General features: G+C 38.9%; 1 protein-coding gene across 3 annotated transcripts in view; it reads right to left on the minus strand.

Moving 5' to 3' along the window:
* Positions 1–19,042, minus strand: part of LOC102172632 (E3 SUMO-protein ligase RanBP2) — a 58,312-nt gene that overhangs the window by 32,057 nt on the left and 7,213 nt on the right. For all 3 annotated transcript variants that reach the window (XM_018055302.1, XM_018055301.1, XM_018055300.1), the window contains exons 2-9: positions 13,420–13,487; positions 11,978–12,089; positions 11,347–11,499; positions 7,479–7,709; positions 7,009–7,154; positions 5,356–5,548; positions 2,365–2,452; positions 409–618 (exon numbers count right to left, since the gene is read on the minus strand). In XM_018055302.1, the coding sequence (XP_017910791.1) occupies positions 409–618; positions 2,365–2,452; positions 5,356–5,548; positions 7,009–7,154; positions 7,479–7,709; positions 11,347–11,499; positions 11,978–12,089; positions 13,420–13,487 (1,201 nt within the window). The remainder of the gene's footprint in view (positions 1–408; positions 619–2,364; positions 2,453–5,355; positions 5,549–7,008; positions 7,155–7,478; positions 7,710–11,346; positions 11,500–11,977; positions 12,090–13,419; positions 13,488–19,042) is intronic.

The raw sequence follows: 19,042 nt of genomic DNA on the forward strand, positions 1-19,042 counted from the left end.
CAGTAATTATATTTTTAGGAATCTGTATAGGAAAAAAAAAAAATAAATGGAGACACCTAAAAATTGTCATCAGTATTTTTAATGTAAGTGAAAAAACTGGAAACAGCTTCCAGATGGAAACTGGCAAGTACATTATAGCTATTTCATTAAAACGATTGTATTAGCATCAAAATGATACTTAGGAGAGAATTCATGACACCAATCATGTGTATAGAACTATTCAGAAGAAAAGCACATGCTACCATAACCACTACCAATACCTCATATTACCTTCCCCCAATAAACCTTGAAAGTAATTCAGAAAAATATTAAGTCATTATTTCTGGATAATCCCCCTGTTGCTATTATATATCTCCTGGTGTAAAAGGATTAAAATGTAAAGTGTTTCCTTAGAAAGATACCACTTACCAACATCATATCTAGCCAATTCATCAGGATCTGGTTCTTGTACATCAATACTTCCAATATCATCACTACCAAGGAAAGAGCTGTCCTTAGGTAACTGACGAGAAAACAGAGCATCGTACAAAGCTGACTGCCCACTCCTGTTGGCAAAGGATTCTACAACCTCTTTTAAAAAGTCTTGCTTGTCACGACTTAAGTTTACCAGCATATGCCCTGAAAAACAAATTATTTCCATCATTTAAAAGACAAAGATTAAAGTTACATCTCTCAACAGTTTCATTCACTTACCCTAAGGGGAATTAACATGACATTCTCAGAATGAACCCTCCAGCCCAAAAACCACACCTGGACCCAAAAGGGTGCTGATGTGAAAAATGAATAGACTACAAGTGTCAAAGCATCTGTGTCTATGTGCTAGGGTAAAAGGAAAGGAAAAAAATGTGTGTGAAAAATCCCAGAAGGATTTCCTTTTGGAAAAGCGTGGGATTCAAGTGGCCAAAGGAGAACAGGATCAAGCTCAATTTTCTGTCCTTGATACACCAAATTTCTAAATCTGGCTGGTCAAAATCATCCTTTAAAGAGTGTAAAATTTTTCTGTTTCAGTTCTAGACTTCCACTCCCAGAGACTATGATTCCACAGATTTTTATTTTAAAAACACTCCTTGGATGAGGTTCTAGTTCACATTCTAGTTCTAGTACACATGGATGCGCCTTGAAAGCACTATGCTAAGTAAATGAAGACAGTGATCCAAAGACCACAGCATGTATGATTCAATATATGAAACGTCCAGAACAGAAAGAGATAAAGAGAAAACTTGTGGCTGCCCAGGACTAGTGGTTTGCAGGGAAATGGGGAGTGACTGCCAATGGGTACCAGGTTTCTTCATGAGGTAATGAAAATATCCTAAAATCATGGTGATGATCATACAATTCTGTGAACATACTAAATAACACTAAACTGCACACTTAAAATAAGTGAATAATATCATTAAGTGAATTTTATACAATCAGGCTGTTTGAAACAAAACAAAACAACTTTTTTCCTGTAATTCTGTTGGTCAGTCAGGTTTCGTTACTACCAGACAATTATCTCTTTAAAAATTTGCAGAGACAAGCTCAGCAGGCCCATCAAAGATAGTACAACACAGCTCATTTTACAAACTGTGACCCTCTGCAAAGGTAGAAGGGAGATCTGAGAAAAAAAAAACTAAAAGATTGCTTTAAGGACTCAAAGTTTTATCTCCTACAAAGAAGTAAGCTGTGGGACAGAGGAGCCTTGACCAACAGTCTACCTACAGACCCCAGCTTACAGGTACTTGGATTTAAGATCATTTCCTAACTCTTAATGAAGGCCCTTCAACTTTACATCAAAACTGCCTCTTACAGAAACATTTCCCTACAGAGCCTTCAGTTCACTGTTTGACTCACTGGCTACGTGAAGCAGCCTTAGGAAAGCCTTTCCGTGCCTTAGGAAAGCCAGAGAGTGTAACAGACCTTTAGGACCCAACCCAAATAGTAAGAACTGGGAATAAATCTACAAATTCCAACAGCCTAACAGAATGTGAATATACACCTTCTGTCTTTGTTTCTAAGTTGTCCGCTCCTGGAGAGAGAGATCCCTAACTTTTTCACCTTTTATCCCCAATGGCTAGCAAACCAGTAACTTATTCTTAGTTCAAGAAATGCTCTAAAATGTTCTGGATGGAGATTCTAGCAGCTAGATTAAGGATGGGTTAAGGAGTTTCTCCACCCAAGAGCAAACGACGTTTGTTCCTTTTAAAGAATATACCATTTTTTATCATTTGTTCTCTCTTCTCTCTCCCTAATTCAATATGGCAAGGAGAAAAAAACCTAACAAATTATCTCCTGGGCAGAGAGAAGACACTATCTAAGATGTGTTCAAAAAGGAAAAAGTTCTTTTTTCTTTTTAAAATAAAATCAGTTAAATGTTACCAATACCTGATTGGCTCAGACGATCATAGGCCATCATTTCCAATAGACTTTGTCCAGCTTCTCCTTTTATTAATTTAGTCTTTGGTCTTGGAACCTAATCATTTTAGAATCAAAAATCTTAATTTAGTGATACATTTCTAATAGTAAAATGTTCCTTTCTATTACACTGTACTTTTCTTCAATAACGAATAAACAGCCAATGGTTAAAGAGAGTTGGGAATCCAAATGCGAAACATTGGGAACTGGGGAATTTAGATAATCTAGAAAAGATGCCTACAAAGAGCATGTCTGAGAAATTACTTTCTATTAAGTACATGTTGGAGTTACAGCTGGGGAAACAAGAGCATCTGGCTGGAGACCTTTTCTGCCCTGCACAGACAGACCGGGAGACGACAGCTCTACACCACCTGGTACTGGACACCCCCACATGGAACCACCACACCCTTCCAGAGCACAGACCACCTGAGACCAGCAGGTAACAGGAACAACCTAGATAAGAAAAGGGCTCCAAGTCCTGTCCTATTAAGAAGAGGCAGAAGAAATACAAGTAAACAGAATGGTGAGAAGATCACAGCTGCCTTCCAGTATTAAGAAAATTATCTTGTAAAAGAAGGGAACACCAAAAGAAACAAAACACCACCAATGGGTAGCGGCTTGAGAAATATTTTTACTCCATATAAGGAAGCACAAAGAACCAGATTATCTAAAAATAAAACAGGCTACCTTGAAAAGCTGCAAGTGTCCATCACTGAACATGCTGAGTCCCAGCCAATGAACACTTATCATCCTGAAAGTAACCACACAGACGGTGGGTGCAGTGCTGTTAAACCTCTAGTAATTTTCTTACACTGGGAATGGCAGTATAATTTGGTACAACCTCTGTGAGACTGGAAATTTGGCAATAGCTCAAAATATTATAAATGCACAGATACACACTGATCCTGCCATCCATCACTCAAACTCATTCCACCCCCAAATTTTCACATGGGAAATGGCACAAGCTAGTCATTGCAGAATTATTTTGCAGTAGCACAGCAATATCTCAGTTTCAGGGAATCGGTTTAATGAAACCCAAACTATGGTACATCTATAGAATGAAGTAACATCCAAGCATCAGAATAAATAACAGTGCTGTACTCAGTCTATGTTTTCTGTGCTGATACGGAAATATTGGAATTCAAAACTCAAAGTGGAGTTTTTACTGAATGGGTATCACTGTCACACCACTGTCAAGCCACTGTTGTAAGTCAGACAATAATAAGTCAGAGACCAACTGAACTCGCTAGAACTACCACAGTCCCTGATCAAGGGGCTGAAGACCCTACCATTCAAACAGCCTGCAGAATCAATCAGGAGGGAGATGTAGTTTTTACTATATAAAAAGGTCAAAGTTCAATACAACAAACTAATAAATACAACAAAAAAGAAACTGACTCACAGATATAGAGAACAGAGACTAGTGGTTACTGATGGGAGGAGGGGGAAGGTATCAGAGTGAAGAGGTGAAAACTACTGTGTATAAAATAAGCTACAAGAGTATAATATACAACACAGGGAATGCAGCCAATATTTTATAACTATGAACAGTATAATCTTTAAAAATCGCGAATCATTGTACTACATACCTGTAACCTATACAACATTGTACATCAACAACAATTCAATTTTAAAAAGGCCAATGTTTAGAGCAGTTGACTGTGTCAACATAAAAATACCCATTTAAAAAATTTAATACATTTCAATGTCCATTAAAGAGAGCTGTTAGCTACTGGATAATTCTATAAAAATATTAATCGTAACAGTTTAGTGCTTATACAGATTAGCAAACTTCATTAACTTCACTGCTGCTGCCGCTAAGTCACTTCAGTCGTGTCCGACTCTGTGTGACCCCAGAGACGGCAGCCCACCAGGCTCCCCCGTCCCTGGGATTCTCCAGGCAAGAACTGGAGTGGGTTGCCATTTCCTTCTCCAAAGCATGAAAGTGAAAAGTGAAAGGGAAGTCGCTCAGTCGTGTCCAACTCCTAGTGACCCCATGGACTGCAGCCCACCAGGCTCCTCCGTCCATGGGATTTGCCAGGCGAGAATACTGGAGTGGGTTTTCACTAATAAATTCCTTATGAACAAAATGGCTCTGCTGAGCTAACAGCAGCACTGTGGACTGCACCTCAACAGGTTTTAAAAGGCCCAAGTATGTGAACTAGAAAGAGCAACATCCTCCAACAGTCATTTTACAGTGAAACCCTTTTTCTTTCTCTCAAGCAAACAATTATTCTCTAAAGGTAACAATTTCTACAAGCTAGGAATAATTCACTTTGTGGAAGACTGCTCATTTCTTTTCAGTTCAGAAATGATGCAAGCTCACTGAAGAAAACATTAAAACTGCAAAAATGGATTAGGGGAGGGCAAGAGTCAACATCTCATCATCTAAAAACAAAGGCTCACATTCTGGCATATTCTCTTCATGTCACTTTCTACGCATAAAGTTGTTTCATGTTTCTGAGGATGAGTAAGTATACTGCTATGTAGTAAATATACTGTTAAGGTTGTATATATATTAAGTTTCCAATTAACATGTTGAAAGTTATGGTAAACAGTTTTCTATCATAGCTTATGCAACCATGCCCCCAAATTGACTTACTGATTAATTTTTCATCCAAGTTATATGTATCTTTTTGAATCATGTTTTATCCATACTTGAGATTATTTCCTTACAGATTCCCAGAAATGGTACAGTAAAAGATCAAATTCTTCAAAACTATCTTCCAAACAGTCAAAGCAATGCCAACTGCCACTGGCAATGCATCAGTGCACCTGCTTCACCCGCCTCACTAGTACTGTATATTAATAAATCTTGTTAGTCTTTCCCCCATCAAAGTGTTTCATTTTAACTTTGTACATATTTTTTCCCATTTTCATCACATACCAGGACACACCCCATGTGAAGTACAATCAAGTCTCACTGAAAGGTTAACGGCACGCCAGACAGGGAGCGCTTACCTGGAAGGCTATGAGATAGCAGAGCGCAGCCAGCTCTGAGAGCGCGCGCCACTGCACGTCACTGTGCTGGCCCATCTTTAGCAGCAGCGAACCGGCGTGCATGTAGAAATGTCCTCTCACTTCCAGGAACGTGGCTGAGAGCTCCTCATTTCCACCTGAACAAGACTTCACAGACTGAAGAGTGCTATCAAAACTGGAATATTAAAGTATTAAACAGGTGTAAAACTACTACACTATGAATAATCCATGTCATTATTTAATCCTAAATAAAATTGAAAAAGGAATTTACTTCAAGCATCACCTTCCACATCTAACTCCCAACAATCCATGCTGTTTTATGAATTATGAATCATCGAGTGTTTTGTGTTATTTGACATACTTCCTATATTTCAAGCTTAACCTCCAGAATGTCTTATTCCAAAACATCTTCTTGATCATATGGTTTCATTATTCAATTCAAAGTTGAAATTTCTCAAAATAAACATGCCATTTCACATTATAAGTAAACAACTAAGACACATGCATTATCAATATGAAAGCTGCTTTTACTATACATTTAACTAGAGTTAATTATAATTCTATTATTTGTAATCTATGTACTAATCAGTACTTTTTAATCATAATCGTCCTCAGAATCTTCATTTTCTAAGAAAATCAAAAGCAAACAATAGAAATGTGAAGAATGATTTTGAAGTAGATTATAATAAGAAAATCTGAGCAATAGATTATTTCTTCTAGCCTGTGAATTTCTGGAACTTGCAGAGGGTGTCAAGACTCCTCCAAGGGGTATGTATAGTAGTAGTATCATAGCACTAAGAAATCATCTTTCTCACCATTTTCTCATGGGACCAAAATTTTTAAGTATATAACCATGCCCACTTCCCCTCAATCATAAATATTTTCTAAAATCATCAGAAAGTTTGACTAAGTCTTTTTGGCTACTCCCTCATACTACCCATATGAAGACACCAAGTACTTCCTCAAGAAAACGACTTACTCTCCTACACCCCAGTGAAAAGAACTCCCTGCCATGTGAAATGGGGGACGAACCATTACTTTTCAGAATAAGAGTGTACACCAAGGAGCAGCAACCTTGTCCATTAAGGACCCCATGCTGATGTGGCTCTGCGGGCACAGCAGCTCTGCCACAAGGCTCACCTCTACCGCTGCAGTGAGCGAGCACACAGCTGACACAGCAGGAGGACGGCTGTGTCAGGGGAGGCCCACTCACAAGCAGGCTGTGAGCCTGGTTTAGCCCACAAGCTCTATATTGACATACAAATCCAAGTGACGTGTCTGTTCAGTGGAATTTATTTTAATCAAATCGAGACATTGGTCCTTAGAATTATGGAAGAGCAATGAGGACATGCATTTTCAGGCTCAACTCTACTAAGCATGCCAAAACTAGACGTTTAATTAAAAGAATAATTACTTAACCAAGAACAATAATAGAGTTCTCTAAGAATCAGTCTCACAAAACCAATTATAATATAATACTGCCCCAAAAGAAGATTCCTTCTAAGCAGTTCACCATGTTATTAAGTATTACCTCTGGACATTACAGAAAAAATAATGACATTAAGTTGTTTAGATGAATGAACACAGACAGACATCTGTAATTTACACTGAAGTGCTCTCTCTAGGTCGGCCTACCTCTCCAGTAATTCTCTGCTCTCCTGAGCATCTCTTATGGACAGCGTGAGAAGCATCAGGTTAGCATAGGCTATAAGTAAGTCCTGACTGGTTGCTCTCCAGTTACTTTTATCAGACTCCAAACACTGTGAAGATTCCAGGTATTCCTGTTGTGCAAAAAGAACTCTAAGTTACAAAACTGTATCATGTGTTACAAAACTGAGTGTTTTACCACTACAAACCCCTTTGCCCATTCACAGGCTGAAAAACCATGTTGGTTTTAGATTAGCCTACAAAAACACCAAAAAATACACAAACATATTTCTCATATCTATCTTTTGAATCCACTCATTGTAAATTGAAATCATCCTGGTAAAATCAGCTCATTTCACAGCTGCTATACATAAACGAAAGAGACTTAGGTCATGGAGGGCAGTGGTTAAACACAAAAGGAAATATGGTAATTTTGAGACCCAACAGCCCTTACCTACCTTAAGGGTCTGTACTACACAGGAATTCCACTCTAAACTTGAGCGCAGAGCTGTGTTCCTCTCTGCCTGGTGGCAGTGGGCCACAGCATCCCTCAGCCTGCTGTTGGAGCGATATAGCTCCACCAGTCGGATGTTCACGTGTACATCATCAGGCCTTGCATAAAGTTCTGATTGAATCAAGTCGAAAAGTTTATTCCATCCATCTTCACCTTTACAATCTAAAAGCTGTTCCTATTTATAAAGAACCATTAATTAGAGAAACATCTGTGCAATTTTAGAAACATCATGGCTCCTATGAGCACCATCCCACAGTGTTTGGCTTTAGTCAATTCCCACCCTACATACCTCATTAGCACCCTTAGTCACTTCCAGAAGCTCAACCTCCAGAAAATACATGGAGAGAAACATCTGGGATTACACAGCTGCAGGAGGGCCTGGACTCAGCTCAGAACATCCCTGCATACCCGTCAACGACCAGAATGGACCCTTGCCCCCACGTGTCCTCACCCTCCACGTGCTGTGGATCTCCCTAAGGCTGCTTAGTCCCTGCTCCCACTTCTCCCACTGTGGAGCTCCTACTGTGCCACCATCTTCTTGGTCTTCACCTTCTCCCTTACTGAACAAGAGTCTGCTTCCAAGATGGCTGCCATCACTTATCCGCTAGTCTATGTATAGGTGGAGGAGGTGGTGACCGACTCACTCCCAGTGTCATCACCTGATCATGCCCCTCCTCCCCCAAACATGTTTATAACATTTTACTAAAGGATGTGCTATCTGGCCACACCTCCCACTCCTCCTTATCAGCACCTGGAACAGAACTACCTTCGTTCATCCCTAAGATATATCACTACCAGCAGCACAAGACACAGGACAGCCTGGCCACCCTGCTGTTTAACAGCTTCACATTCACCACTCCACACCAGCCTCAGCCATCCATATGGCAAAATACATACTCTGAACAAATCACTCAGACCACAACACGCTCTCATTTTCTCACCTCCCTGAGGCTAGCACAGCCTCACTGCCACATCTCCTGCCTCTACTGCATGAAAAGGTCCTTTTAATTTTCCATAAAACACACACATACACTTTCCTTCCCTGTCAAGCTAAAACATCAGAGTCTCGCATCCAATCACTCCCAACTTACAGATACAGCCCTCAGCTAGCTCTCTCTGCCCCTCCTGGAAGCCCCAATCCCTGCAGTCTCCATCCCTGTGCACTAAAAGATGAGCATGTGTAGGGCATCCGGGAGCATGGGGAATTACAACCAGGGCAACTGATTCACCTTCATAATCTCAAACCATCAGACTGGCAATGCCTAGAAAAAAGTCCTAGTTTACTTCTAAAAACTCATTGTCTCCACTCCCCGAAGAGTTCACTTTGTACTCTTTTCTCTGACGCTCTCTTTAGGATCTCCACTCATCCTCCACAGAGAAAATGGAAGCCATGGCCTGTAAGCTCCACTTCCCCTTCCTGCATTTACCTCCCACCCACCGCCCAGTGGACCTCACTCATCATCAGTCTCCTCCTGGACCAGTTCCATAAACTTACACCTGGTCTATAACTGCAAAGAATCCCTAGACATCAATTACATGTTTAAAATTAGGTAAAAGATCAGCACCATTACAGATGTTTTTCAAAAACTCTACTCTCAAACCCCAAAGAAAGCCTTCCTATCAATGATATTTTTGTTCATTAAAGAAGTGCCAAAAAACTATTTTAAGTAAGCCTCAACTTCTAGGAGAAACAGAATTACTCTGCTTAATAGTTACAAATTTCATGGATTTCTAGTCCAAAATTTCCAGGAAAAAAATCTGACATAAGATTTACTAGTTTTAGACAACAGTATTTTTAAAGTCATTAAAGAAAATCAGGATGCTTCACAATTAAACTTTCGTCACACTGCAAGAAAACAATACCCTCCCCATTATACACATAGTCCATAACATTACTGTCACCAGACAAAATGGACTCTTGTAGCCAATAAAGAAAGTCATGACCAATGAAAAATTATGTTTGAGGCATAAAACAAAGATACTAATAAGGGAAAGAAATCTGCACCATGAAACATTTTTGATTAATACTTATAACCCAGGCGCTTACCACAAGGAGAGAAAAAAGATAATGTTACTAGTATTTATTCCATGGCTTTTATTTTTTTTTAATTTTTCAAATGTGGACCATTTTCAAAGTCTTTATTAAATTTGTTACAATATTGCTTCTGTTTTACACTTTACTTTTTGGCCATGAGGCATGTGGGATCTTACCTTCTCAACCAGGGTTAGAACCTGCACCTCTTGCTTTGGAAGGTGAAGTCTTAACTACTGGACCATGAGGGAAGTCCCTCTCCATGGCTTTTAAAGACACTTTTGATTTAAAAATGTGTACACAATTGTTTATACCTGATGTGTAATAGCTAAAAATTGGAAACACAGAATTTCCCCCCAAAGTAAATGGTTCAATGGTGGAACACACCGTATGAGTACATACTACTCAGCAAAAAGGAAGGAATCTATCCTGACACACACAACTTGAAAGGTCTCAAGGGTACCATGCAGAATGAAGAGCCAACTACAAAAGGTCACATGATGCCTGCTTCTATTCATATGACATTTTTTAGTTACAAATTATAAAGACAGAGAACAAATTGCCAGTTGGCAGAAGCTAAGGATGATGGGAAGGAGAGGTGGATGTGACCACAGAAACGGAGGCATGAAAGACACCCCCATGGTGATGCAGTGCTGGATATGCACGTCTGTCTACACGTGACGGGTGGAACAAGGACTACATGTGTACTGCACCCATGCCAAACCCTGTGGTGACTGTTCAACAATGACACCAAGATGGAACCACCATTGAGCCATTCGTGTTTCTGACTGGATGGAACACACTCAGGACCTTTCTGTACAACCTCTGCAACTTCCTGAGAAAAATCTATAATTATTTCAATAAAAAACACTTAAAAATTCTATTGGAAATACGTATAAATGAGGGGTGGGGGTACTTTTAAAAACAATATATATGAGAATTCCCTGAAAGTCCAGTGGTTAGGACTCAGCGCTCTTCCTGCAGGGGCCCTGGTTTCAATCTCTGGTTGGGGAACCAAGATTGAATAAGCTGCACAGCAGGGGGAACCAACAGACAATTAAAATTACAGTTAAAATTCTGTTTGTCTAGCACATTTTGGAAAGTCTTTCTCCAAAAAGTCTCCTAGTAAACTATATTTCACTCAGTAAAGAATAACATGCAGAGCCAGTTAATACATTAGCAACAAATTTCTATCACTTTTAGTAGTCATCTATAACACACTAGAGAAACTTTTAACTTCTGCTTGAAAACCTCACTATCCTATAACACAGTCCTTCCCACATTTATATAATGGTTCTTTGAAACTGTCACCTTCTGGGTAATTTTCACCCAATGAAGTGAAACTTTTATACCAGACAGAGATCAATTTATAATAATTCTCAGCTCCACCATCTACTAATAGATAAGGAACAGTAAAATCCCTAAAACAGTAATCACTGCAAAGGGAGATGAGATGCCACTTGGAAAGCAAACTGGTTCCTAGTGAAACAACACACTGTGACACCTCATACACTGTGGAATGGCCATCACCTCCACAGCAACAATTACTCTGCCTCATGTACACTGCAGTACTATTGCTGATGGTCACAGCTCTTATGTCACACCCCCAGACTTATATACAACTAAAGGTCTATACCCCTAGGATCCCCCTGCCCCGCCCTACACACAAGTTTACATATTACTACTTAAGTCATTTAAATTCCAAGTACTAGCAATAGCTGTGTCTGTAAGTTTTCTCCAACTGCTTTTATTATATGCTTTGTTTTCTTTAGTTTTTTACCTTTAGTTTATAAATTGCAGGACTTCCTGGAAAAAGTTTAGCTGCTCGTTCAACCCAGTATTTAGCTCTTCCATCAGTAACATCATTTTTACAGAGCAATTCTGCAATCTTCAACACAAGATCTTTCTGTGTTGGGTTTAACTCCACTGAACGCTGATACCAAAAACAATTAAGAAATTAGTAGGATTCCTAAAGTCTATACACTCATACACAAAATTAAAAAACTTCACAAGTACTCCATTACAAACTCTATTTCTAAATGACATGTTATTTCAAAGTTGTTAAAATTAAACTGTCTGCAAGTTTTTTGAAAATGAATAAAAATTTTTTTATTTGGTAAATGCAAAAAAGAAAAGGAAGGAGGGGAGGAAAGGAACCATACATTTCTCACCATGGTAAACTTAAAATTTATAAGTGTTAATATTCTTTTCCAAGTGCTAACCTCTCCATGACAAAATACAGCACTCTATGCGCCAAATATTTTAAAATCTGTTTCAAGCTGTTTTGCTTAATAGTATGATGATATGAGTGCTTGTTTTCAAGACATCCATAAAACATACTTGAATTATTTACTACATAAATTAACCTGGACATTATGAGTGTGGTTATGTTCTAACCTTACACAGTTTACCTTGTAACATTCAACAGCTTTCTCTATGTTTTCCTCTACTTCGTAAAGAAGACCGAGAAATCTGTGAGCTTTGGGATCCCTTTCTTGCACATTAATATATGTAGATATATATCTGTTCAGAAATAATAATATAAAAACAATCTTTAAAATACCACATTTAGAACTGTGTTTAAATGCATAGAGAATATCTTACACTAAGCAACCACTGAAGTAATTTCTACTGTTTTCTGCTGAACATCACGATTTATTTAGAGTATGCAGACAATTCAGAAGCATCCACAGGGAGAAACAGACAGCACCCACACACCCACACACCACCCACCCACCCACCACCCACCCACACACTCGACAGCACCTAAACACAAAGTCAATAGCACCTACACATACACACACACAAAGTTGACAGACACACACATACAAGAACACCAGACCACACACACAGTAAAGAGCACCTATACACACTCATAAACAGCATCTAGACAGACACACATACAAAATCAAGGACACACTCACTTTGTCATTAAATGCTACATTCACCAAAAGTTTTCCTCAGTGCTACCCACTCATAAGAAATGAACACTAAGTTACCTTTTTTCCTATTACACTTTGGTAAAGCACTAAAAAGTTTTGCAGAGAAATTACAAAGTGACTACAGTAAATCTTTAAGTTATCATAATGCAAAATACTAAAGAGCACTAATTCCCAAACAACCACTAAGATAATCTGTTTATCTTTTCAACAGTAACATCTAAGGGGACTGCACAGGAGTCACTCAGTACACCACCAAATTCAGATGATTGATACGCGTCTTCTAGGCCCAGTGAACATTATCACAGGAAGAATCAGACCAAAGATCAACACTGAAGGAAAAAGTGTCATTTTATAAAGTAAGGAACTACAGCTGCTAGGTCAATAAAGGTGCTAACATTTTAACAAAATTTTCATCTTCCCAGCAATGCCTTCAATAGCCTACCTCCCTCTTAATTTCCAGCTTTAAGCTACTGAAAATCAGTAGATCAGATCACCAACCTTCTTGGCCTTGGAGGATCACTCACTAGTAGTCAACTAAAGTTATTTTTGACACAAGCTATTCTCCCACCCAGGAATTGATGAAAGTAGCAGATAGCTAACAAGAAAGAAATCAAGATATAAGCATGGTTCTCTTTTATTCTAACCCAGAACAATCTCTAGAGAAAGTTTAATGCCAGACGATTTCTCGCCCGAGGTAGGGACAAGCAGCAAGCATGTAGAAAGCATCATTCTAGACTCAATCTTCACATAATCCAATCTTGTCCTCACCATCAATTTGAGGGACGAATCCCTCATTTCCAGGACATACTTAGGAAGAACTGCTAAAACACCCATTTTTATCCATTTCAAAGAAGAACATAAGAAAATGCCTTGGTCTTAGACTTAAGCTAAGTTGACAGTTTGGTACTTACTTTTTAGCAAGATCATATTCTTTAGCTTCATAATACAGCTTTGCAAAATAGAATCCTTTCATTGACTTCTAAAAAAAAAAATTAAGAATTATTTCATTCTTCATATTTCAAATTTTGCATGTTTTTCACAAGAACTAAAATCTGTTCTAACAATGTTAACACCCACTCAGTATTCTTGACTGAAAAAGAAGAGCCTGGTGGGCTATAGTTCATGGGGTCACAAAGAGTTGGACAAGATTGAGCACACAAGCAACCTAGCACTTAAAAGGTAAAAACTGCCTGTAGAAATGCATACATGTTCTAAAATCACGAAACTACGTCTAATTCTCATGAAACAACAAACAAATTAAAGAAAAACAAGACAAGATGACATCAGAAATTAAGAATTTATATATCAGCAAGAAATCTCAGGAACTGTGTGGTGTTCCTCTCACTTTACAGACAAGTAAACAGACAGAGCCCGCTTTCCTGGCAGAGAAGAAGTACACCAGAGAGACCTCACTGCTCCTGCCATGCGCACACCTTTACGGAGGAAGAGTAACAAAGTACTGCAGAGCCACTGAGGCACTGGGGCTTCTGGGTCCCGTCACTGACCTCTCCACAGACCATTATCTTATACTCAAGGAGCTGGAGAGGCAGAAATAAAACCTGCTTTTCCTGGTATTAATTTTCCTGATAATAATCCAAGTCCACACCCTGGTTCTTTTATGTCTACAGGCTCCAAAGTCTATAATGCTGGAGCACACCAGATGATGTCATATATACATGATAAAAGTATAGAGCATCAAACACCTTATTTTGAAAATGATAGAAGGACACAGAAAAATAAAAATCAATGTATTATGTAAAAAAAGCAAAGTTTTCATTTACTGATTTTATTTCTAAATAATATGGATGTTAGATGTTGCTGTGCCTACTAGTCTCTAGGCACCATTTTGAATGCTGGGGAATTGGCAGTAAACAAAGTCTGTCTTCAAGCAGGAAGCCTGCACTTCAAGAAGGATGACAAGCAGACAGTAATCTCCATGGAGGCAGGACAGAATGCTCTTACAGCACCTCATCAGTTCTCTACAGAACACCTCATTTTGACAAATCTACAATCAGTACTTATCCCACAAAGCACAGGCACCCTAATAGTGCCTATCTAGCTGGGAGTTTCTCCTCCCTTAGCTGGTGAGGGAGGAGGCGCTCAGACAAGGCATCACATAATTTATACAATGGGAAAGAGACAAACTTGTCAGGGAAGGTCTCGGGAAGGGGGATATTTGACTAGAAACCTGATTAATGTGCAGAGGTGGTTACCTGGGGCAGGTGAACTGCAAAAATTTACCACTGCTCCACTGTTTACTATGAAGTATTTCCATTTTCTCCTTTTTATGAACTCTACACAAGACACTCCTGAATGGCACCCATCTTCCTGAAACAATCTTCTCATGTCTTCAACGAACACAGGTTCTCCTCACTTCACTTCTGCCATGGTGGTCATTCCCTCTCCAACTCCTCTTCTCTCTTAAGAGTGTCTCATCTGGGACATATGATCCATCTCACCGAGGACTACCCTGACTCTCAGATACGTCTGTGATTCTCCTGAGCTCTGAACTTATGTGCAAACGATCAGGATGTGCCAGCTCTACCTTCCGGGTTACTTCAATCCACGTTTTTCTCATCTCTACTGCTACTGTCAAAGTCCAAGCCTGCTGTCACCTCTCTGGGATGACTGACATGGCTATTCCTGTCTCCCTCTCAAAGTTAATTTGTCAAAACATAACACAAACGACACTGTGTATTTAAAACTGTAACTCCTTTTTCATGTTCCATTACACTTTGAAAATATCCCTATTTCTCACCAAAGACTAGCATGACACAGCATCTGCCTAGCTCTCCAACTCTATCTTGTCTGCCCCATGCACGCTATGGTCTAAAACCAGTGACTAAAACCAGAATGCAACTCTCCAACTGAGGCAGCCCTGAGGTCTATTTAATTTAACCAAAGGCAACAGTAGGTACTGATATGACATGGTTTTTGCCCAGTACATTCAATGTCAGAGTGAAGAAATTCAATGAAGTTAAATAAATGGCACAGTAACTATGAATCTCTTAAGGTAGCCAACGCTTCGTCATCTAATCAGAGACATGTATGAATACATGACCAAGATTCTCACTAACCTAGTCAAAGGAGAACCAGGGGAAGTGAGTCTGAGATCAACTGAGGAAGAGCACCCAGTAGGGCATGTGTGACTCATGTCTGGTACAGGAACAGATATGAAAAGCAGAGCGAGTGGAGGGCCCATGGTGCCTCTCACCATGGGCAGTTAGGTCCAGTACACCTATCAGAGCTTCACACAAGTATATATTAAACCAAGCTGAGTAGAGAGTGAAATTCCAGTGAAGCAAACAGGAAAAACTCATTTTATCTAGATTTTTACTAGGATTAAAGACTCTGAAAGAGGGTTCTCCCAATCCTTTTGATCTTTTTAGTTTTAAGGTTATCAGAAAAGTTACCATACTGCCTTTAGGCAGTCAAACATTGAAAGAACTCACCTTTGGTCATGTCTTGCTGATGTCATGTCTTGATATCCTTGTAGAGAACTCACCTACCATTGAATCATTCACTCAGTAACACAACTGCATTTACATATGCACTCAATGTAAACTGGGTTCATGAGACAGGTTGGTTTTACTCTAATGATAATGGTTGTTTCCTTAACAAGCCTCCTCAGAACAAGAGGAACCATGGTTCACACAACGGGGGCATGAGTTTGCCTGAAGAGCAACCTAGTCAAACAGAACATCAGTTAGGTTCTGACTGAACGCGTCTAAGAATCCCACCTAGGCAGAACAACAGAGCCACAACAGGTAGTGTTTCAGATGGCAATGAAGCTATAAAGAGACATGAAGGAAACTTAAACCACCAAGGAAACTTAAACCAATCTGAAAAGGCTACATTCTTAGGATTCCAACTATATTACGTTTTGGAAAAGGCAAAACTACAGAGACAGTAAAAACATTAGTGGTAGCCTGGGCCTGCAGGGAAGAAGGTATGAACAGCAAAACACAGAGGATCTTTAGGGCAGCGAAGCTACTATGTATGACACAATAACAATGAATACATGTCCTTATACATTTGTCAAAACCCAGGACTGTACAACACCAAGAGTGAACCCTAAGGTAAACCGTGGACTTCGGATGAAAATATTTTAAGTTCATCAACTGTAACAAGTGTTCTATTTTGTGGGAAATGCTGACACTGGGGCAGCAGGACGAATGCGGGAAAACCACCTTCCTTACAATTTTGCTCTGAACCTAAAACTGTTCTAAGTCTACTAAAAAAAAAATTTAACTCTAATTTTCCACAAATTTTCCTCAGCAAAATGAACCAAGAACACATCAAAACTATTATACACCATAATCAACAGGGATTTTTGTCCCAGGAATGCAAGGTTGATTTCATACAAGACAATGAGTTAACTAATACATCACATTAAAAAACAAAGGAAATAAACTGCAAGACCACGTCAAGTGCCATCAAAGGAAAAACAGTATGTGACAAAATCCAACATTCATTCATGATAAAAATTCTCAGACAACTGATTCTCTCAGAAAGCAAAGAATATCCTCAACATGATAAAGGTCATTAATGAAAAGCTCACAGCTAACATCATGCTCAGGGCTTTCCAGGTGGTGCCAGTGGTAAAGAATCTGCCTGCCAAGCAGGAGATGCAGATTCAATATCTGGGTTGGGAAGATCCACTGAAGAAAGAAATGGCAACCCACTACAATATCCTTGCCTGGGAAATCCCATGGACAGAGGGATTTCTGTAGGGGATTTCTGGCAGGCTACAGTCCATAGGGTCACAAAAGAGTCAGACAAGACTTAGCGACTAAACAACACCAATAGCAACACCACACTCAAGGATGAAAGATTAAAGGCTTTCCCTTTAAGATCAGGAATGGCTTTCAGTGCTTCTATTCAACACTGAGTTGGAAGTTTTAATCAGAACAATTTCAGACAGGAAAGAAATTACAGAAACAAAAACAAAATAAAACTGAATTGAAAGGAAGCAGCAAAACTATCAATATCCATAGATGATGCAATCCTATATAAAGTCCCCAAAAATTCACAAGAAAACTATTAGCTAAAAAGCTAATCCAGCAACACTGCAGGCCACAAGATTAGCACACAACAGTCAGCTGTGCTGAACAAGCAGAAGAGTGAACTGATTAAGCAATTCCAGTCACAAAAGCTTATGAAAGAATCAAATACCTGGGAGTAACGTTACCCAAAGAGGCAAAAAACCTGTATGCTGATAAATTTAAAACACTGCTGAAAGGAATTAAAAGCCTAAATAAATGGAAAGGTGTGTTCATGAACAGGATGACCTAATATTACCAATGGGTGAATACCACCCAAAGGAATCTACAGATTCAACGCAATCTCATGAAAATTCCAACAGCCTTTTCTGAAGAAATAGAAAGGTCAATTCTCAAATTCATATGGTATTATAAGAGGCCCCAAACACACTCTTGAAAGAGAACAAAGTTGAAAGACATACCACTTCTCCAATGCAAAACTTACTACAAGACTACAGCAATCAAAACAACATGCCACTGATTTAAGGAGAGACATACAGACCAACTAAACAAAACAGAGTTCAGAAACAAGCCCATAAAGCTATGGACAACTAATGTCTGACAAGCATGCCACGTCTATTCAACGGAAAGAAAACAGTCTCTTCAACAGACGGTGATGATACAATTGATTTTCCACATGCAAAAGAATGAAATCGCACCCTCTTCCTCACACCATGTATACAAACTAACTCAAAATGGGCCAACATTAAGAATTAAAATCCATAAAACTCTCAGAAGAAAACATAGGGTTAAATCTCCGTTAGCTCAAATTTGGCAATGTACTCTTAGATATAACACCAAAAAACATAAGACACAACAGATAAAATGAGATTCACTGAAATTAAAAACGTTTTGCATCAACTGACAATCCAAAAAAAAGTGAAAGGACAACTTATAGAATGAGAAAAAACATTTGGAAATTATATCCAAAAGATATAAAGTATTTCTACAACTCAATAACAGACAAATATTCAATTAAGAAGCCCAAAGCAAAGGGCTTAGGTAGCTACTGCACTAAAGAAGATATGCAAATAACCAATAAGCCATGAAAAGATGCTCAACATTATTGGTAATCAAGAAAATGCACATCAAAGCCACAATAAAAAACCCCTACCAGGATGGCTATAATTTTAAAAAGAAGAAGAAGAAGAAAAAAGAATGTAGAGAAACTGAAATCCTCTTACACTGCTGATGGAGATATAAAATGGTGCAGCCACTATGGAAAACAGTTTGCAATTTATCTAAAGTTAAACGCAGATTACAACCCAGCAATTCTACTCATGGATACAAATTCAAGAGTTAAAAACAAAATCTCAAATAGATATCTGCACACCCATGTTCACAGCAGCATTACCCACAATAGCCAAAAGGCAGAAACAAGTGTCCTTCAACAGATAAAGGGATAAACAAAATGTGGTCTATACAGACAGTAGATTACTGTAAGTGGCTCAGATCATGCGCCTGTACTTGTAAAATTCAGACTTAAATTGAA

The sequence above is a fragment of the Capra hircus genome, chromosome 11, assembly GCF_001704415.2.
Source record: "Capra hircus breed San Clemente chromosome 11, ASM170441v1, whole genome shotgun sequence".
Taxonomy (NCBI): domain Eukaryota; kingdom Metazoa; phylum Chordata; class Mammalia; order Artiodactyla; family Bovidae; genus Capra; species Capra hircus.